Genomic DNA, 22,329 nt, shown 5'->3' on the forward strand with positions numbered 1-22,329 from the left:
TTGCCCATAAGTCACAATAATAATCACACAGTTTCTTCATGTTGCACTTTATGTTTCTGCAGCAGGTGATTAAAACAATAAAACAGAGATAATAATAATGCTGCGGCAAAAAGTGGGTTTGAATCAGTGTTAAATATGATTATGATGAATATTATAAATGCAAAGTCCAATAAATTTACCTACAATGTTTGTCGACTAAAACGTTCATGAAAAGACTCGCGGCTGGCGGAGGCAAATTACAGCCGGTCTCTAAAACGGGGCTTTTATTAGAAACTATAACAGTAGAAATATTCCCCATGTTAGGAGTTTGTCTCATACTGGTGTAAATGAAAACTCACGTGCAGGAAGTAACAAACTGAACCCGGGCCGAGGGCGACGCTGCGGAGGAGCTGATCCGAGGTCAGTCCCACGCCTCAAAATAACTCCTCCCATCAGCGCGAGCGTCTCGTCTTCTCTCGGGTCAGTCTCATGATCGATCACAAACACAAACGCTCCGTCTAAACTCGCCTTTTACACAAGATAACAACAAATAATCCGGTCCGGTAAAAACGAAACAGAAACCTGCAGTGACACTGATGTCAAAGCTCCGCTAACAGCAACGAAACACTTCCTGTTGTCCCGACAAAATAAAAGGCGTCAATGTTCCAGCCGCTGGGAGAGGGTTTGAAATGTTCATTAATAAATGAACCTAATATTTTAGGTGCAAATGGAACAAATCTCGTTTTTCTTCGTTTTCCTGGTCGTCCGTTTTGCTCAAGTAGAAATAAAGGCCTGTCTCTAACTGTGGCCTGGTTCCAATAAAGGCCTGGTCCTGATGCCCTTGAGTAAATAAAGGCCTATATTAGAGCATTTACGGTATATATATTTAAATAATTTGTATGTTTAAAACAGTGAGTGCTTGCTGGATTTTTGTCACTTTTTTCCTGGATTTTTGTCTTTTTTTTGCTGGATTTTTGTCATTTTTTGCTGGATTTTTGTCACTTTTTTCCTGGATTTTTGTCATTTTTTTTGCTGGATTTTTGTCACTTTTTTCCTGGAGTTTTGTCATTTTTTTGCTGGATTTTTGTCACTTTTTTTCCTGGATTTTTGTCATTTTTTTGCTGGATTTTTGTCATTTTTTGCTGGATTTTTGTCACTTTTTTTCCTGGAGTTTTGTCGTTTTTTTCCTGGATTTTTGTCCTTTTTTTTGCTGGATTTTTGTCATTTTTTTTCCTGGATTTTTGTCATTTTTTTGCTGGATTTTTGTCATTTTTTGCTGGATTTTTGTCACTTTTTTCCTGGAGTTTTGTCATTTTTTTGCTGGATTTTTGTCACTTTTTTTCCTGGATTTTTGTCATTTTTTTGCTGGATTTTTGTCATTTTTTGCTGGATTTTTGTCGTTTTTTTGCTGGATTTTTGTCACTTTTTTCCTGGATTTTTGTCTTTTTTTTTGCTGGATTTTTGTCACTTTTTTGCTGGATTTTTGTCATTTTACATCCTCATTTTCTTCTCGTTATTTGTGGCTATTTTGAAGAAGCTTTTAGATTTGGAGAAAACATGTTCAGGTGGGAGTTAAGAGGTTAATCTGATGTGTTTGTCTGGCAGAAACCGTCCTCCTTGTGCCTTTATCTGCACAAACCCGTTATTTCCTCTGGAGCTCCTTCATCCTGGGCTTAGACAAAGTGAAGTGAATGAGGCTGTGGAACATCTCAGATGATCATGTCTCAGTGGCTCCAGGAGATGAAATAACCTCCTGTGTCTGTTTCCTTCAGTGTGGGACGGTTTGGAGGAGAAGATCTTGGAGCTGGAGCAGGTTCTTCTGAAGGACGTGAAGCTGATGAAGCACAAGCAGGTCATCCACCCCGTCCTGCAGGAAGGTATTTATTATTTATGCTTCTCTAAACCAAACTGATCCACCCCGTCTAAAGCCTAAATAAAATACAGGAGATGAATCTGCTGCGGCTGAGGGAGGGCGGCTCATAACAGCAGCTGTTAGCTTAACGTTAGCTCTCTGTTAGCTTTACGTTAGCTCTCTGTTAGCTTTACGTTAGCTCTCAGTTAGCTTTACGTTAGCTCTCTGTTAGCTTTACGTTAGCTCTCTGATAGCTTTATGTTAGCTCTCAGTTAGCTTAACGTTAGCTCTCTGTTAGCTTTACGTTAGCTCTCTGTTAACTTTCCGTTAGCTCTCAGTTAGCTTTACGTTAGCTCTCCGATAGCTTTATGTTAGCTCTCAGTTAGCTTAACGTTAGCTCTCTGTTAGCTTTACGTTAGCTCTCCGATAGCTTTATGTTAGCTCTCTGTTAGCTTTACGTTAGCTCTCCGATAGCTTTATGTTAGCTCTCAGTTAGCTTTACGTTAGCTCTCAGTTAACGTTACGTTAGCTCTCTGTTAACTTTCCGTTAGCTCTCAGTTAGCTTTACGTTAGCTCTCCGATAGCTTTATGTTAGCTCTCAGTTAGCTTAACGTTAGCTCTCTGTTAGCTTTACGTTAGCTCTCTGTTAGCTTTACGTTAGCTCTCAGTTAGCTTAACGTTAGCTCTCTGTTAGCTTTACGTTAGCTCTCTGTTAGCTTTACGTTAGCTCTCTGTTAGCTTTACGTTAGCTCTCAGTTAGCTTAACGTTAGCTCTCTGTTAGCTTTACGTTAGCTCTCTGTTAGCTTTACGTTAGCTCTCTGTTAGCTTTACGTTAGCTCTCTGTTAGCTTTACGTTAGCTCTCTGTTAGCTTTACGTTAGCTCTCTGTTAGCTTTACGTTAGCTCTCTGTTAGCTCTCTGTTAGCTTTATGTTAGCTTTACGTTAGCTCTCTGTTAGCTTTATGTTAGCTCTCTGTTAGCTTTATGTTAGCTCTCTGTTAGCTTTATGTTAGCTCTCTGTTAGCTCTACGTTAGCTCCCTGTTAGCTTTGCGTTAGCTCTCTGTTAGCTCTACGTTAGCTCTCTGTTAGCTTTATGTTAGCTCTCTGTTAGCTTTATGTTAGCTCTCTGTTAGCTTTATGTTAGCTCTCTGTTTGCTCTACGTTAGCTCTCTGTTAGCTCTACGTTAGCTCTCTGTTAGCTTTGCGTTAGCTCTCTCTTAGCTCTACGTTAGCTCTCTGTTAGCTTTGTGTTAGCTCTCTGTTAGCTTTATGTTAGCTCTCTGTTAGCTTTATGTTAGCTCTCTGTTAGCTCTACGTTAGCTCCCTGTTAGCTTTGCGTTAGCTCTCTGTTAGCTCTACGTTAGCTCTCTGTTAGCTTTATGTTAGCTCTCTGTTAGCTTTATGTTAGCTCTCTGTTAGCTCTACGTTAGCTCTCTGTTTGCTCTACGTTAGCTCTCTGTTAGCTCTACGTTAGCTCTCTGTTAGCTTTGCGTTAGCTCTCTGTTGGCTCTACGTTAGCTCCCTGTTAGCTTTGCGTTAGCTCTCTGTTAGCTCTACGTTAGCTCTCTGTTAGCTTTATGTTAGCTCTCTGTTAGCTTTATGTTAGCTCTCTGTTAGCTTTATGTTAGCTCTCTGTTAGCTTTATGTTAGCTCTCTGTTAGCTTTATGTTAGCTCTCTGTTAGCTCTACGTTAGCTCCCTGTTAGCTTTGCGTTAGCTCTCTGTTAGCTCTACGTTAGCTCTCTGTTAGCTTTATGTTAGCTCTCTGTTAGCTTTATGTTAGCTCTCTGTTAGCTCTACGTTAGCTCTCTGTTTGCTCTACGTTAGCTCTCTGTTAGCTCTACGTTAGCTCTCTGTTAGCTTTGCGTTAGCTCTCTGTTAGCTCTACGTTAGCTCTCTGTTAGCTTTGCGTTAGCTCTCTGTTAGCTCTACGTTAGCTCTCTGTTAGCTTTGCGTTAGCTCTCTGTTAGCTCTCTGTTAGTTCTACCTTAGCTCTCTGTTAGCTTTACGTTAGCTCTCTGTTAGCTTTACGTTAGCTCTCTGTTAGCTTTACGTTAGCTCTCTGTTAGCTTTACGTTAGCTCTCTGTTAGCTTTACGTTAGCTCTCTGTTAGCTTTACGTTAGCTCTCTGTTAGCTTTACGTTAGCTCTCTGTTAGCTCTCTGTTAGCTTTATGTTAGCTCTCTGTTAGCTCTACGTTAGCTCTCTGTTAGCTTTACGTTAGCTCTCTGTTAGCTTTACGTCCTCAAGCAGAAGATCTCATTCATTACTGATACTAAACTGTGTTTCTCCAGTCGGCCTGAAGATGGCGCTGCTCGACCCGCTGCTCCCCGTCGACCTGCAGTACCTGGGCATCCCTCTGCCCCTCCCCCCTCCACGAGCCAATCAGGAGCCGGCTCCGACCGACGCAGGTGAGCATCGCTAAAACATGTATAATGGGTTCCTCTGCCTCGTCCAACCGTCTGCTTCTGCCTCAGGCGTCTCCGCGGCGTTCGTGTCCAGGACGGGGAAGACCAACGACGTGACGCTCATCAAGGGCTGGAGAGACAAGTTCACCTGCGAGAGCGCGGCGCCCCCTGAAGGTCAGAGCGCGGCGCCCCCTGAAGGTCAGAGCGAGAACAGTGAGAGCGCGGCGCCCCCTGAAGGTCAGAGCGAGAGCACGGCGCCCCCTGAAGGTCAGAGCGCGGTGCCCCCTGAAGGTCAGAGCGCGGTGCCCCCTGAAGGTCAGAGCGAGAACAGTCAGAGCCCGGCGCCCCCTGAAGGTCAGAGCGAGAACAGTGAGAGCGCGGCGCCCCCTGAAGGTCAGAGCGAGAACAGTGAGAGCGCGGCGCCCCCTGAAGGTCAGAGCGCGGCGCCCCCTGAAGGTCAGAGCGAGAACAGTCAGAGCGCGGCGCCCCCTGAAGGTCAGAGCGAGAACACGGCGCCCCCTGAAGGTCAGAGCGAGAACAGTGAGAGCGCGGCGCCCCCTGAAGGTCAGAGCGAGAACAGTCAGAGCGCGGCGCCCCCTGAAGGTCAGAGCGAGAACACGGCGCCCCCTGAAGGTCAGAGCGAGAACATTCATCTGTAATAATACTATCAGAGTGAGAGCACAGCGCCCCCTGAAGGTCAGAGCGAGAACATTCATCTGTAATAATACTATCAGAGTGAGAGCACAGCGCCCCCTGAAGGTCAGAGCGAGAACAGTGAGAGCGCGGCGCCCCCTGAAGGTCAGAGCGAGAACAGTGAGAGCGCGGCGCCCCCTGAAGGTCAGAGCGAGAACAGTGAGAGCGCGGCGCCCCCTGAAGGTCAGAGCGAGAACAGTGAGAGCACGGCGCCCCCTGAAGGTCAGAGCGAGAACAGTGAGAGCGCGGCGCCCCCTGTAGGTCAGAGCGAGAACAGTCAGAGCACGGCGCCCCCTGTAGGTCAGAGCGAGAACAATCATCTGTAATAATAATATCAGAGTGAGAGCACGGCGCCCCCTGAAAAAAATGTACGAAAAAATGACAAAAATTTGATAAAATTTTACCAAAAAATTTAAAAAAAAAATGACAAAAAAATTGACAAAAAATGACAAAAATGTGGAAAAAAAGGTGAAAAAATTGACCAAAAAATGACATTTTTTTTTACAAATAAATAAAAAAAATGGACAAAAATGTGAAAAAAATGGACGAAAATTTGACGAAAAAATGTGGGGGAAAAATTTGACTAAAACTGAAGACAAAAATTTAAAAATGACAAAAAAATTAAAAAAAGTGGACAAAAAAATGACAAAAAAGTGAAAAAAATGACGAAAAAATGACAAAAATGTGAAAAAAATGACAAAAAAAATGACAAAAATGTGAAAAAAAAATTGACTAAAAATGACAAAAAAATGACAAAAATGATGAAAAAATGACAAAAATGTGGAAAAAATGCGATAAAAATGATCAAGTTACAAAAATTTGTTGAATACCCAACAAAAAAATGATGGAAAAAAATCTGATGACGTGAGGAAAAAGATCCTCTCGGTTCAGGCGGGAGTTAAGAGGTTAAAAGAGTGAGAGCACGGTGCCCCCTGATCATCCAACATGGTGGACGGCTTAATAATATCGCCTTGTCCTGATGTTCGTCTGTACCGGTTTCTTTGAGTCTCGCCTTAGTTCCGTCCGCTCTGTCCCTCTCGTGACGCCATCGTTTTATTTATCGTTATATTTTTGTATAATTGATGAATAATCATTGAACCTCCTCCTCCTCAGCAGCCCCGCCCCCTGAGCCGCCGCCGCAGAAGAAGAACCTGTCTGCGTTCTGCAGCGACATGTTGGACGAGTATCTGGAGACGGAGGGAAAGTTCATCGACGAGAGGGCGTCGTCCTTCACCAGCTCTGACCCCGCCCCCGTGACCTACGACCTGCCCAAGCACGGCACCAGCTACGTGCGCAGGCTAACGAGCGTGTTAAAGCCCAACGCCACCGACGCCAACGAGCTCATCTTCGGCTTCGTGCCGCCGTCCAAACGCCCCAGAGCTCCTCCCCCTCCGGCCAGACCTCCTCCCCCTCCGGCCAGAGCTCCTCCCCCTGCTCCTGCCGCCAAAACCGCCAAGAAAACCTTCAAACAGAAGCAGCTCGCCAAAGTCTCTGACGCGGCGGAAACTGAGAGCGCTCTCCCGCCGCCGGACGCCAAGAAGCTGAAGAAGCTGCAGAAGCTGAAGGAGAAGTTCGGCTTCGACGACGAGACGCCCACGATTCATCTGAGCAGAACCGAGGAGCACGACAAACCCAGCTCTTCCCTGGACGACAGCACCGTGAGCTCCTACGACTTCGACTTCATGGAGCCGCTGTCACAGGCGCCGCGAGCCGCCAAACCCAGGAAGCACAAGAGCGAGGAGCGCGGCGACTCCGAGGGCTCGCGCTGGAGCCTCGACTTCGACCACACGGAGCCGCTGGAGGAGCCGCCGGAGGAGCCGCTGGAGGAGCCGCCGGAGCTCAGCTTCAGCCCGAGGAGGAGGAAGAGGCGGAGGCGCAGGGACAGCGTGGAGCTGGAGCTGATGGCGCCGCTGGAGTCCGACTCAGAGCTGTGCGAGGAGGAGGAGAAACCGGCCAATCAGGCGCCGGCGAGGTCACCGTCCACCAGTCAGAGGGAGGAGGAGGCGCAGAAGGAGGCGGAGCAGAAGCCGCTGGTCACGAAGGCGCTGGTGAAGCAGAGAGACCTGGAGCAGAGAGCATTCTGGGAAGGGAAACTCCGAACCAACGTCACGCAGGAGCGAGCCACGGTCGCTCTGTCGGCGCTCTTCACGCTCAAGGTACGAAACGCTCTTCACGCTCGAGGTACGAAACGCTCTTAACGCTCAAGGTACGAAACGCTCTTCACGCTCAAGGTACGAAACGCTCGAGGTACGAAACGCTCGAGGTACGAAACGCTCGAGGTACGAAACGCTCTTCACGCTCAAGGTACGAAACGCTCTTCACGCTCAAGGTACGAAACGCTCAAGGTACGAAACGCTCGAGGTACGAAACGCTCGAGGTACAAAACGCTCAAGGTACGAAACGCTCTTCACGCTCAAGGTACGAAACGCTCTTCACGCTCGAGGTACGAAACGCTCTTCACGCTCAAGGTACGAAACGCTCTTCACGCTCAAGGTACGAAACGCTCAAGGTACGAAACGCTCGAGGTACGAAACGCTCGAGGTACAAAACGCTCAAGGTACGAAACGCTCTTCACGCTCAAGGTACGAAACGCTCTTCACGCTCGAGGTACGAAACGCTCTTCACGCTCAAGGTACGAAACGCTCGAGGTACGAAACGCTCTTCACGCTCAAGGTACGAAACGCTCGAGGTACGAAACGCTCGAGGTACGAAACGCTCTTCACGCTCAAGGTACGAAACGCTCGAGGTACGAAACGCTCTTCACGCTCAAGGTACGAAACGCTCTTCACGCTCGAGGTACGAAACGCTCTTCACGCTCGAGGTACGAAACGCTCGAGGTACGAAACGCTCTTCACGCTTAAGGTACGAAACGCTCAAGGTACGAAACGCTCAAGGTACGAAACGCTCTTCACGCTCGAGGTACGAAACGCTCAAGGTACGAAACGCTCAAGGTACGAAACGCTCAAGGTACGAAACGCTCTTCACGCTCGAGGTACGAAACGCTCTTCACGCTCGAGGTACGAAACGCTCGAGGTACGAAACGCTCTTCACGCTTAAGGTACGAAACGCTCAAGGTACGAAACGCTCAAGGTACGAAACGCTCTTCACGCTCGAGGTACGAAACGCTCAAGGTACGAAACGCTCAAGGTACGAAACGCTCGAGGTACGAAACGCTCAAGGTACGAAACGCTCAAGGTACGAAACGCTCGAGGTACGAAACACTCGAGGTACGAAACGCTCAAGGTACGAAACGCTCTTCACGCTCAAGGTACGAAACGCTCAAGGTACGAAACGCTCGAGGTACGAAACGCTCAAGGTACGAAACGCTCGAGGTACGAAACGCTCGAGGTACGAAACGCTCGAGGTACGAAACGCTCGAGGTACGAAACTCTCTTCACGCTCGAGGTACGAAACGCTCGAGGTACGAAACGCTCGAGGTACGAAACGCTCTTCACGCTCAAGGTACGAAACGCTCGAGGTACGAAACGCTCGAGGTACGAAACGCTCTTCACGCTCAAGGTACGAAACGCTCGAGGTACGAAACGCTCGAGGTACGAAACGCTCGAGGTACGAAACGCTCGAGGTACGAAACGCTCTTCACACTCAAGGTACGAAACGCTCTTCACGCTCAAGGTACGAAACGCTCGAGGTACGAAACGCTCTTCACGCTCAAGGTACGAAACGCTCGAGGTATGAAACGCTCTTCACACTCAAGGTACGAAACGCTCTTCACGCTCAAGGTACGAAACGCTCGAGGTACGAAACGCTCTTCACACTCAAGGTACGAAACGCTCTTCACACTCAAGGTACGAAACGCTCTTCACACTCAAGGTACGAAACGCTCTTCACGCTCAAGGTACGAAACGCTCGAGGTATGAAACGCTCTTCACACTCAAGGTACGAAACGCTCTTCACGCTCAAGGTACGAAACGCTCGAGGTATGAAACGCTCTTCACGCTCGAGGTACGAAACGCTCTTCACGCTCGAGGTACGAAACGCTCGAGGTACGAAACGCTCGAGGTACGAAACGCTCTTCACGCTCGAGGTACGAAACGCTCTTCACGCTCGAGGTACGAAACGCTCTTCACGCTCGAGGTACGAAACGCTCTTCACGCTCAAGGTACGAAACGCTCTTCACGCTCGAGGTACGAAACGCTCTTCACGCTCGAGGTACGAAACGCTCTTCACGCTCGAGGTACGAAACGCTCTTCACGCTCGAGGTACGAAACGCTCGAGGTACGAAACGCTCGAGGTACGAAACGCTCTTCACGCTCGAGGTACGAAACGCTCTTCACGCTCGAGGTACGAAACGCTCTTCACGCTCAAGGTACGAAACGCTCTTCACGCTCAAGGTACGAAACGCTCTTCACGCTCAAGGTACGAAACGCTCTTCACGCTCAAGGTACGAAACGCTCTTCACGCTCGAGGTACGAAACGCTCGAGGTACGAAACGCTCGAGGTACGAAACGCTCTTCACGCTCGAGGTACGAAACGCTCTTCACGCTCGAGGTACGAAACGCTCTTCACGCTCAAGGTACGAAACGCTCTTCACGCTCAAGGTACGAAACGCTCTTCACGCTCAAGGTACGAAACGCTCTTCACGCTCAAGGTACGAAACGCTCTTCACGCTCAAGGTACGAAACGCTCTTCACGCTCAAGGTACGAAACGCTCGAGGTACGAAACGCTCTTCACGCTCGAGGTACGAAACGCTCTTCACGCTCAAGGTACGAAACGCTCTTCACGCTCAAGGTACGAAACGCTCTTCACGCTCAAGGTACGAAACGCTCTTCACGCTCAAGGTACGAAACGCTCGAGGTACGAAACGCTCTTCACGCTCGAGGTACGAAACGCTCGAGGTACGAAACGCTCAAGGTACGAAACGCTCTTCACGCTCAAGGTACGAAACGCTCAAGGTACGAAACGCTCGAGGTACGAAACGCTCGAGGTACGAAACGCTCTTCACGCTCAAGGTACGAAACGCTCGAGGTACGAAACGCTCTTCACGCTCGAGGTACGAAACGCTCGAGGTACGAAACGCTCGAGGTACGAAACGCTCGAGGTACGAAACGCTCTTCACGCTCAAGGTACGAAACGCTCAAGGTACGAAACGCTCGAGGTACGAAACGCTCGAGGTACGAAACGCTCTTCACGCTCAAGGTACGAAACGCTCGAGGTACGAAACGCTCTTCACGCTCGAGGTACGAAACGCTCGAGGTACGAAACGCTCGAGGTACGAAACGCTCGAGGTACGAAACGCTCTTCACGCTCAAGGTACGAAACGCTCGAGGTACGAAACGCTCGAGGTACGAAACGCTCTTCACGCTCAAGGTACGAAACGCTCGAGGTACGAAACGCTCGAGGTACGAAACGCTCGAGGTACGAAACGCTCGAGGTACGAAACGCTCGAGGTACGAAACGCTCTTCACGCTCAAGGTACGAAACGCTCGAGGTACGAAACGCTCGAGGTACGAAACGCTCGAGGTACGAAACGCTCGAGGTACGAAACGCTCTTCACGCTCAAGGTACGAAACGCTCGAGGTACGAAACGCTCGAGGTACGAAACGCTCTTCACGCTCAAGGTACGAAACGCTCGAGGTACGAAACGCTCGAGGTACGAAACGCTCGAGGTACGAAACGCTCGAGGTACGAAACGCTCTTCACACTCAAGGTACGAAACGCTCTTCACGCTCAAGGTACGAAACGCTCGAGGTACGAAACGCTCTTCACACTCAAGGTACGAAACGCTCTTCACACTCAAGGTACGAAACGCTCTTCACACTCAAGGTACGAAACGCTCTTCACGCTCAAGGTACGAAACGCTCGAGGTATGAAACGCTCTTCACACTCAAGGTACGAAACGCTCTTCACGCTCAAGGTACGAAACGCTCGAGGTACGAAACGCTCTTCACACTCAAGGTACGAAACGCTCTTCACACTCAAGGTACGAAACGCTCTTCACACTCAAGGTACGAAACGCTCTTCACGCTCAAGGTACGAAACGCTCGAGGTATGAAACGCTCTTCACACTCAAGGTACGAAACGCTCTTCACGCTCAAGGTACGAAACGCTCGAGGTATGAAACGCTCTTCACGCTCGAGGTACGAAACGCTCTTCACGCTCGAGGTACGAAACGCTCGAGGTACGAAACGCTCGAGGTACGAAACGCTCTTCACGCTCGAGGTACGAAACGCTCTTCACGCTCGAGGTACGAAACGCTCTTCACGCTCGAGGTACGAAACGCTCTTCACGCTCAAGGTACGAAACGCTCTTCACGCTCGAGGTACGAAACGCTCTTCACGCTCGAGGTACGAAACGCTCTTCACGCTCGAGGTACGAAACGCTCTTCACGCTCGAGGTACGAAACGCTCGAGGTACGAAACGCTCGAGGTACGAAACGCTCTTCACGCTCAAGGTACGAAACGCTCTTCACGCTCAAGGTACGAAACGCTCTTCACGCTCAAGGTACGAAACGCTCTTCACGCTCGAGGTACGAAACGCTCGAGGTACGAAACGCTCGAGGTACGAAACGCTCTTCACGCTCGAGGTACGAAACGCTCTTCACGCTCGAGGTACGAAACGCTCTTCACGCTCAAGGTACGAAACGCTCTTCACGCTCAAGGTACGAAACGCTCTTCACGCTCAAGGTACGAAACGCTCTTCACGCTCAAGGTACGAAACGCTCTTCACGCTCAAGGTACGAAACGCTCTTCACGCTCAAGGTACGAAACGCTCTTCACGCTCAAGGTACGAAACGCTCTTCACACTCAAGGTACGAAACGCTCTTCACGCTCAAGGTACGAAACGCTCTTCACGCTCAAGGTACGAAACGCTCTTCACGCTCGAGGTACGAAACGCTCTTCACGCTCAAGGTACGAAACGCTCTTCACGCTCAAGGTACGAAACGCTCTTCACGCTCAAGGTACGAAACGCTCTTCACGCTCAAGGTACGAAACGCTCTTCACGCTCAAGGTACGAAACGCTCTTCACGCTCAAGGTACGAAACGCTCTTCACGCTCAAGGTACGAAACGCTCTTCACGCTCAAGGTACGAAACGCTCTTCACGCTCGAGGTACGAAACGCTCTTCACGCTCAAGGTACGAAACGCTCTTCACGCTCGAGGTACGAAACGCTCTTCACGCTCGAGGTACGAAACGCTCTTCACGCTCAAGGTACGAAACGCTCTTCACGCTCAAGGTACGAAACGCTCTTCACGCTCAAGGTACGAAACGCTCTTCACGCTCGAGGTACGAAACGCTCTTCACGCTCAAGGTACGAAACGCTCTTCACGCTCAAGGTACGAAACGCTCTTCACGCTCAAGGTACGAAACGCTCTTCACGCTCAAGGTACGAAACGCTCTTCACGCTCAAGGTACGAAACGCTCGAGGTACGAAACGCTCTTCACGCTCGAGGTACGAAACGCTCGAGGTACGAAACGCTCAAGGTACGAAACGCTCTTCACGCTCAAGGTACGAAACGCTCAAGGTACGAAACGCTCGAGGTACGAAACGCTCGAGGTACGAAACGCTCGAGGTACGAAACGCTCGAGGTACGAAACGCTCGAGGTACGAAACGCTCTTCACGCTCGAGGTACGAAACGCTCTTCACGCTCGAGGTACGAAACGCTCTTCACGCTCGAGGTACGAAACGCTCTTCACGCTCGAGGTACGAAACGCTCTTCACGCTCGAGGTACGAAACGCTCTTCACGCTCGAGGTACGAAACGCTCTTCACGCTCAAGGTACGAAACGCTCTTCACGCTCGAGGTACGAAACGCTCTTCACGCTCAAGGTACGAAACGCTCTTCACGCTCAAGGTACGAAACGCTCGAGGTACGAAACGCTCAAGGTACGAAACGCTCGAGGTACGAAACGCTCAAGGTACGAAACGCTCGAGGTACGAAACGCTCTTCACACTCTCTGACCCTCGCTCTGAGGCTGTGTCCGAATGTCCACACTATCCCCTATATAGTCACTATATAGGGACTATATAGTGACTATATAGGGGTCACATGTTGTAGGAGTGTCCGAATGTCCAGAGAGAAAAAAGTAGGGCACTCTAAATTTCCCACAATGCATCTGGAGAAGTAGTGAGCATCGATGGTCACTAAATGGGTCAATATTTCCCACAATGCACTGGGAGAGTGGGAGAAGAGCCTGACAGAGACAGGTCTGTGAACTAAACACGACTGAAGTAAATCAGCTGTTTCAGTCGAGTGTTTGTGTTTCTCAGGAATAAACGACCAAAATATAAACGGTTACGGTGAAAAGATGCTAACGCTAGCTGCTAACCTTTAGCTGGAGCTGTTAAATGACCGATAGCTTCATGCTAACGTTAGCTGCTAACCTTTAGCTGGAGCTGTTAAATGACCGATAGCTTCATGCTAACGTTAGCTGCTAACCTTTAGCTGGAGCTGTTAAATGACCGATAGCTTCATGCTAACGTTAGCCAAGTCATTCATGTAAAATCCATGTTAAATAAAAGCGTATCTGTCTCGTATTAATCATAAATATTCCACTGTCTCTGAGTTTGGTTTTTTATCACAGAAATACTTTATTCCCGGAGTTTATTGAACTTTTATCAGATGTAGTCGCTCAATCTGCTGGTGTTCGGACACCGGGCTCTGACCGACTCTCGCCGTCTCTGAGCTCACGCTGGGGTGATTTATTTTGTTTTCCTTTTTTTGTGATGATGTAACGCCTGTAAAAGTGACAAAACAGTCGTTCTGTTTCATAAAATAAACTTTTGGAACAAAAAATAAATTGTCACGCAGCGCGGAGAAAGTCGTGGCTTGTGTCCGAATCGCCAACAGAATCGGTGACTATATAGTGCGGCCTATGTAGTGAATGAGGGGTTAGGGGACCTCTGACCTCTGACTCTCTCTCTGACTCTCTCTCTGACCTCTGACCTCTGCCCCTCTCTCTGACTCTCTCTCTGACCTCTGACCTCTGCCCCTCTCTCTGACCTCTGACCCTCTCTCTGACCTCTGACCTCTGCCCCTCTCTCTGACTCTCTCTCTGACCTCTGACCTCTGCCCCTCTCTCTGACCTCTGACCCTCTCTCTGACCTCTGACCTCTGCCCCTCTCTCTCTCTGCCCCTCTCTCTGACCTCTGACCCTCTCTCTGACCTCTGACCTCTGACCCTCTCTCTGACTCTCTCTCTGACCTCTGACCCTCTCTCTGACCTCTGACCTCTGCCCCTCTCTCTGACTCTCTCTCTGACCTCTGACCTCTGCCCCTCTCTCTGACCTCTGACTCTCTCTCTGACCTCTGACCTCTGCCCCTCTCTCTGACCTCTGCCTCTCTCTCTCTCTGCCCCTCTCTCTGACCTCTGCCCCTCTCTCTGACCTCTGCCTCTCTCTCTGCCCCTCTCTCTGACCTCTGACCTCTGCCCCTCTCTCTGCCCCTCTCTCTGACCTCTGCCTCTCTCTCTCTCTGCCCCTCTCTCTGACCTCTGCCTCTCTCTCTCTCTGCCCCTCTCTCTGACCTCTGCCCCTCTCTCTGACCTCTGCCTCTCTCTCTGCCCCTCTCTCTGACCTCTGACCTCTGCCCCTCTCTCTGCCCCTCTCTCTGACCTCTGCCTCTCTCTCTCTCTGCCCCTCTCTCTGACCTCTGCCTCTCTCTCTCTCTGCCCCTCTCTCTGACCTCTGCCTCTCTCTCTGCCCCTCTCTCTCTCTCTGACCCTCTCTCTGCCCCTCTCTCTGACTCTCTCTCTCTGACCTCTGACCTCTGCCCCTCTCTCTCTGACCTCTGACCTCTGACCCTCTCTCTGCCCCTCTCTCTGCCCCAGGGCTTCGTGGCCGAGGACCCCCACCTGCCCGTCAGGCTGGCGCCGCGCCCCGCCCCTCGCTGCCTGAATGACTTCTGCCGCCTGGGCTGCATGTGTGCCAGCCTGACCCATATGCCACGCACCAGCCACTGCCGCCGCGCGCCCTGCATGTTCCGCTGTTCCTGCCTCAAACAGAAGGTGGTGCTGCTGCGCAACCTGGAGTCGGACAGCGGCAAGAAGAAGAAGAGGCGGCGCAAGAGGAGGATGAAGATGGCGTACGGTCAGTGGCGCCCCCGTGTGTGCCGGCGTGGGGGGGGGGTAAAGGCGTAACCATGACGATGTCCGTGTCCCCGCAGTGCTGAAGGAGGCGGAGACCGTGTCCCAGCCCGCCTCTCCGGTCCGGACCCTGTGGCTCCGAACCAGAGACCAGGACACGAACCCGGGACCGGACCCCGAGGCGCTGTGTGCTCCCGGTGCGGCCGCTCGGACCAAACACCGGGGCAGAGTCCACGCCGCGGCGCAACAGGCCACGCCCCCAACGCCGAAGGAGCCGCCGGAGGAGCCGCCGGAGGAGCCGCCGAGCTGCGCCCGAGTCCGGAGCTTCTCTGAACCCAAACGCAAGAACAAGGTCAGACCCAGACCCAGACTCAGACTCAGACTCAGACTCAGACTCAGACTCAGACTCAGACTCAGACTCAGACCCAGACCCGGTTTCATGTGGATTATAAACTTTACTGATCTGTGTCGTCTGTTTCCTGCAGAAGCCCGCCTCTGACTCCGCCCCTCCAGGTGAGACTCCCCTGAAGCTCCGCCCTCGTTAATATTCCTGTTCTTTTAACGTCTTGGTTTAACGTGAGTCTGTTTCTGTTGCAGTTCTGAGAGACCGAGAGAGTCTGCGCTCGCCGGACTCCGCCGCGACCTCGGTCAGAACCTCATTTACATATTACACCTCATTTACATATCACACTTGCCTTATTTATATATCACACTTACCTCATTTACATATCACACCTTATTTACATATCACACCTCCCTCATGTACATATCACACCTCCCTCATGTACATATCACACTTACCTCATTTACATATCACACCTTATTTACATATCACACCTCCCTCATGTACATATCACACCTCCCTCATGTACATATCACACCTCCCTCATGTACATATCACACTTACCTCATTTACATATCTCACCTCCCTCATGTACATATCACACTTACCTCATTTACATATCTCACCTCCCTCATGTACATATCACACCTCCCTCATGTACATATCACACCTCCCTCATGTACATATCACACTTACCTCATTTACATATCACACCTCCCTCATGTACATATCACACCTCCCTCATGTACATATCACACCTCCCTCATGTACATATCACACCTCCCTCATGTACATATCACACCTCCCTTATTTACACATCACACCTCCCTCATGTACATATCACACCTCCCTCATGTACATATCACACCTCCCTCATGTACATATCACACCTCCCTCATTTACATATCACACCTCCCTCATTTACATATCACACCTCCCTCATTTACATATCACACTTACCTCATTTACATATCACACCTCCCTCATTTACATATCTCACCTCCCTCATGTACATATCACACCTCCCTCATTTACATATCTCACCTCCCTCATTTACATATCTCACCTCCCTCATTTACATATCTCACCTCCCTCATGTACATATCACACCTCCCTCATTTACATATCACACCTCCCTCATTTACATATCTCACCTCCCTCATTTACATATCACACTTACCTCATTTACATATCTCACCTCCCTCATGTACATATCACACCTCCCTCATGTACATATCACACTTACCTCATTTACATATCACACTTACCTCATGTACATATCTCACCTCCCTCATTTACATATCACACTTACCTCATGTACATATCTCACCTCCCTCATTTACATATCACACTTACCTCATGTACATATCTCACCTCCCTCATTTACATATCACACCTCCCTCATTTACATATCTCACCTCCCTCATTTACAATCACACCTCATTTACATATCACACCTCCCTCATTTACATATCACACCTCCCTCATTTACAATCACACCTCATTTACATATCACACCTCCCTTATTTACATATCTCACCTCCCTCATTTACAATCACACCTCATTTACATATCACACCTCCCTCATGTACATATCACACCTCCCTCATTTACAATCACACCTCATTTACATATCACACCTCCCTCATGTACATATCTCACCTCCCTCATTTACAATCACACCTCATTTACATATCACACCTCCCTCATGTACATATCACACCTCCCTCATTTACATATCACACTTACCTCATTTACATATCACACTTACCTCATTTACATATCACACCTCCCTCATTTACATATCACACCTCCCTCATGTACATATCATACCTCCCTCATTTACATATCACACCTCCCTCATTTACATATCACACCTCCCTCATGTACATATCACACCTCCCTCATTTACATATCACACCTCCCTCATTTACATATCACACCTCCCTCATTTACATATCACACCTCCCTCATGTACATATCACACCTCCCTCATTTACATATCATACTTACCTCATTTACATATCACACGTACCTCATTTACATATCACACCTCCCTCATTTACATGTCACACTTACCTCATTTACATATCACACCTCCCTCATGTACATATCACACCTCCCTCATATACAATCACACCTCATTTACATATCACACCTCCCTCATTTACATGTCACACTTACCTCATTTACATATCACACGTACCTCATTTACATATCACACCTCCCTCATTTACATGTCACACTTACCTCATTTACATATCACACCTCCCTCATTTACATATCACACCTCCCTCATGTACATATCTCACCTCCCTCATTTACAATCACACCTCATTTACATATCACACCTCCCTCATGTACATATCACACCTCCCTCATTTACATATCACACTTACCTCATTTACATATCACACTTACCTCATTTACATATCACACCTCCCTCATGTACATATCACACCTCCCTCATTTACATATCACACTTACCTCATTTACATATCACACTTACCTCATTTACATATCACACCTCCCTCATTTACATATCACACCTCCCTCATTTACATATCACACCTCCCTCATTTACATATCACACCTCCCTCATGTACATATCACACCTCCCTCATTTACATATCATACTTACCTCATTTACATATCACACGTACCTCATTTACATATCACACCTCCCTCATTTACATGTCACACTTACCTCATTTACATATCACACCTCCCTCATGTACATATCACACCTCCCTCATATACAATCACACCTCATTTACATATCACACCTCCCTCATTTACATATCACACCTCCCTCATTTACATATCTCACCTCCCTTATTTACATATCACACCTCCCTTATTTACATATCACACCTCCCTTATTTACATATCTCACCTCCCTTATTTACATATCACACCTCCCTTATTTACATATCACACCTCCCTCATTTACATATCACACCTCCCTCATGTACATATCACACCTCCCTCATTTACATATCACACACTTACCTCATTTACATATCACACCTCATTTACATATCACACTTACCTCATTTACATATCACACCTCCCTCATTTACATATCACACACTTACCTCATTTACATATCACACCTCATTTACATATCACACTTACCTCATTTACATATCACACCTCCCTCATGTACATATCACACTTACCTCATTTACATATCACACCTCATTTACATATCACACTTACCTCATGTACATATCACACCTCCCTCATGTACATATCACACCTCCCTCATTTACATATCACACCTCATTTACATATCACACTTACCCCATTTACATATCACACCTCCCTCATTTACATATCTCACCTCCCTTATTTACATATCACACCTCCCTTATTTACATATCACACCTCCCTTATTTACATATCTCACCTCCCTTATTTACATATCACACCTCCCTTATTTACATATCACACCTCCCTTATTTACATATCACACCTCCCTCATGTACATATCACACCTCCCTCATTTACATATCACACCTCATTTACATATCACACTTACCTCATTTACATATCACACCTCCCTCATTTACATATCACACCTCCCTCATGTACATATCACACCTCCCTCATTTACATATCACACACTTACCTCATTTACATATCACACCTCATTTACATATCACACTTACCTCATTTACATATCACACCTCCCTCATGTACATATCACACCTCCCTCATTTACATATCACACACTTACCTCATTTACATATCACACCTCATTTACATATCACACTTACCTCATTTACATATCACACCTCCCTCATGTACATATCACACCTCCCTCATTTACATATCACACACTTACCTCATTTACATATCACACCTCATTTACATATCACACCTCCCTCATTTACATATCACACCTCATTTACATATCACACTTACCTCATGTACATATCACACCTCCCTCATGTACATATCACACCTCCCTCATTTACATATCACACCTCATTTACATATCACACTTACCTCATTTACATATCACACCTCCCTCATGTACATATCACACTTACCTCATTTACATATCACACCTCATTTACATATCACACCTCCCTCATGTACATATCACACCTCCCTCATGTACATATCACACCTCCCTCATTTACATATCTCACCTCCCTCATTTACATATCACACCTCTGTTCTGATGTGCTAACGATGAACTGGTTTTGTTTCGTAGGATTCTGTGGAGACTCGAACCTGCGCTCGGATCAGGGCCTTCGCCGGACGGAAACCGCCCGGACAGGTGAGAGGCGGAGCTTAGGGGCGGGTGAGAGGCGGAGCTTAGGGGCAGGTGAGAGGCGGAGCTTAGGGGCGGGTGAGAGGCGGAGCTTAGGGGCGGGTGAGAGGCGGAGCTTAGGGGCGGGTGAGAGGCGGAGCTTAGGGGCGGGTGAGAGGCGGAGCTTAGGGGCGGGTGAGAGGCGGAGCTTAGGGGCGGGTGAGAGGCGGAGCTTAGGGGCGGGTGAGAGGCGGAGCTTAGGGGCAGGTGAGAGGCGGAGCTTAGGGGCAGGTGAGAGGCGGAGCTTAGGGGCGGGTGAGAGGCGGAGCTTAGGGGCGGGTGAGAGGCGGAGCTTAGGGGCGGGTGAGAGGCGGAGCTTAGGGGCGGGTGAGAGGCGGAGCTTAGGGGCGGGTGAGAGGCGGAGCTTAGGGGCGGGTGAGAGGCGGAGCTTAGGGGCGGGTGAGAGGCGGAGCTTAGGGGCGGGTGAGAGGCGGAGCTTAGGGGCGGGTGAGAGGCGGAGCTTAGGGGCGGGTGAGAGGCGGAGCTTAGGGGCAGGTGAGAGGCGGAGCTTAGGGGCGGGTGAGAGGCGGAGCATAGGGGCGGGTGAGAGGCGGAGCATAGGGGCGGGTGAGAGGCGGAGCTTAGGGGCAGGTGAGAGGCGGAGCTTAGGGGCGGGTGAGAGGCGGAGCTTAGGGGCGGGTGAGAGGCGGAGCTTAGGGGCGGGTGAGAGGCGGAGCTTAGGGGCGGGTGAGAGGCGGAGCTTAGGGGCGGGTGAGAGGCGGAGCTTAGGGGCGGGTGAGAGGCGGAGCTTAGGGGCGGGTGAGAGGCGGAGCTTAGGGGCGGGTGAGAGGCGGAGCTTAGGGGCGGGTGAGAGGCGGAGCTTAGGGGCGGGTGAGAGGCGGAGCTTAGGGGCGGGTGAGAGGCGGAGCTTAGGGGCGGGTGAGAGGCGGAGCTTAGGGGCGGGTGAGAGGCGGAGCTTAGGGGCGGGTGAGAGGCGGAGCTTAGGGGCGGGTGAGAGGCGGAGCTTAGGGGCAGGTGAGAGGCGGAGCTTAGGGGCAGGTGAGAGGCGGAGCTTAGGGGCGGGTGAGAGGCGGAGCTTAGGGGCGGGTGAGAGGCGGAGCTTAGGGGCAGGTGGTCGACCAATAGATAAACTAAACGACCAGCAGGGGGCGGTCCTACAGGGGGAACGACCAGCAGGGGGCGGTCCTACAGGGGGAACGACCAGCAGCGGGCGGTCCTACAGGGGGAACGACCAGCAGGGGGCAGTGATGTTTAGACGTTTGATTTAATTCTCTAACACCAGCTGTTCCTCGTGTTTGCAGAACGTGGAGAAACCTGGAGACAAACCCACGACCGACGCAGGTGAGGAACATCTGCCTCTGTGTGTCTGTAACGTGTTTGCTCCGCCCCCTCAGACTCGCCGCTCTCTCTCTCTCTCTCTCTCTCTCTGTAACCTGTTTGCTCCGCCCCCTCAGACCCGGCGCTCTCTCTCCCTCTCTCTCTCTCTCTCTGTCTGTCTGTAAAGTGTTTGCTCCGCCCCTCAGACCCGGCGCTCTCTCTCTCTCTCTCTCTCTCTGTCTGTCTGTAAAGTGTTTGCTCCGCCCCTCAGACCCGGCGCTCTCTCTCTCTCTCTCTCTCTCTCTCTGTCTGTCTGTAAAGTGTTTGCTCCGCCCCTCAGACCCGGCGCTCTCTCTCCCTCTCTCTCTCTCTCTGTCTGTCTGTAAAGTGTTTTCTCCGCCCCTCAGACCCGGCGCTCTCTCTCCCCTCAGACCCGGCGCTCTCTCTCTCTCTCTCTCTCTCTCTCTCTCTGTAAAGTGTTTGCTCCGCCCCCTCAGACCCGGCGCTCTCTCAGTGTTTGCTCCGCCCCTCAGACCCGGCTCTCTCTCTCCCCTCAGACCCGGCGCTCTCTCTCTCTCTCTCTGTAAAGTGTTGTCTCCGCCCCCTCAGACCCGGCTCTCTCTAAGTGTTTGCTCCGCCCCTCAGACCCGGCGCTCTCTAAGTGTTTGCTCCGCCCCTCAGACTCGGCGCTCTCTCTCCCCTCAGACCCGGCGGCGTTGGCGGCCTCGCGCTCCCTCTCTCTCTCTCTCTCTGTAACCTGTTTGCTCCGCCCCTCAGACCCGGCGCTCTCTCTCTCTCTCTCTCTCTCTCTGTAACCTGTTTGCTCCGCCCCTCAGACCCGGCGCTCTCTCTCTCTCTCTCTCTCTCTCTGTAACCTGTTTGCTCCGCCCCTCAGACCCGGCGGCGTTGGCGGCCTCGCGCTCCCTCTCTCTCTCTCTCTCTGTAACCTGTTTGCTCCGCCCCTCAGACCCGGCGCTCTCTCTCTCTCTCTCTCTCTCTCTGTAACCTGTTTGCTCCGCCCCCTCAGACCCGGCGCTCTCTCTCTCTCTGTAACATGTTTGCTCCGCCCCTCAGACCCGGCGCTCTCTCTCTCTCTGTAACATGTTTGCTCCGCCCCCTCAGACTCGGCGCTCTCTCAGTGTTTGCTCCGCCCCTCAGACCCGGCGCTCTCTCTCCCCTCAGACCCGGTGGCGTTGGCGGCCTCGCGCTCCCTCTCTAAGCGCCTGGTGCTGTTGGCGAACTGTAAGTGGCAGAGCGAGGAGGACCGGGTGGCGGTGCTGAAGGTTCTGTGCGAGGCCATGGCGCTGGGCTCTCTGGACCGCCCCTTCTGGATCGGGCCGTACTTCGCCGCCCCCTTCAAGCCCACGGTGCAGCTGCGCGACGGCAAGGCCTGCCTGGAGGTCAAAGTGC

At 50.4% G+C, this 22,329-nt stretch overlaps 1 protein-coding gene and 1 long non-coding RNA gene across 2 annotated transcripts in view; both read left to right on the forward strand.

Annotated features, from left to right (window-relative positions):
• Positions 1-22,329, forward strand: part of mgaa (MAX dimerization protein MGA a) — a gene marked incomplete at its 3' end in the record, with an annotated part of 43,723 nt that overhangs the window by 15,650 nt on the left and 5,744 nt on the right. Inside the window, exons 6-11 of the mRNA XM_079573694.1 lie at positions 1,752-1,856; positions 4,125-4,241; positions 4,308-4,412; positions 6,045-7,087; positions 14,720-14,978; positions 15,055-15,326. Of these exons, the coding sequence (XP_079429820.1) occupies positions 1,752-1,856; positions 4,125-4,241; positions 4,308-4,412; positions 6,045-7,087; positions 14,720-14,978; positions 15,055-15,326 (1,901 nt within the window). The remainder of the gene's footprint in view (positions 1-1,751; positions 1,857-4,124; positions 4,242-4,307; positions 4,413-6,044; positions 7,088-14,719; positions 14,979-15,054; positions 15,327-22,329) is intronic.
• Positions 15,456-19,592, forward strand: LOC306975962. The gene is made up of 3 exons (XR_013793731.1): positions 15,456-15,487; positions 15,572-15,621; positions 19,543-19,592. It is a non-coding gene; the product is annotated as an uncharacterized lncRNA (long non-coding RNA).

The sequence above is a fragment of the Gobius niger genome, assembly GCF_951799975.1.
Source record: "Gobius niger genome assembly, chromosome: 16".
NCBI lineage: Eukaryota > Metazoa > Chordata > Actinopteri > Gobiiformes > Gobiidae > Gobius > Gobius niger.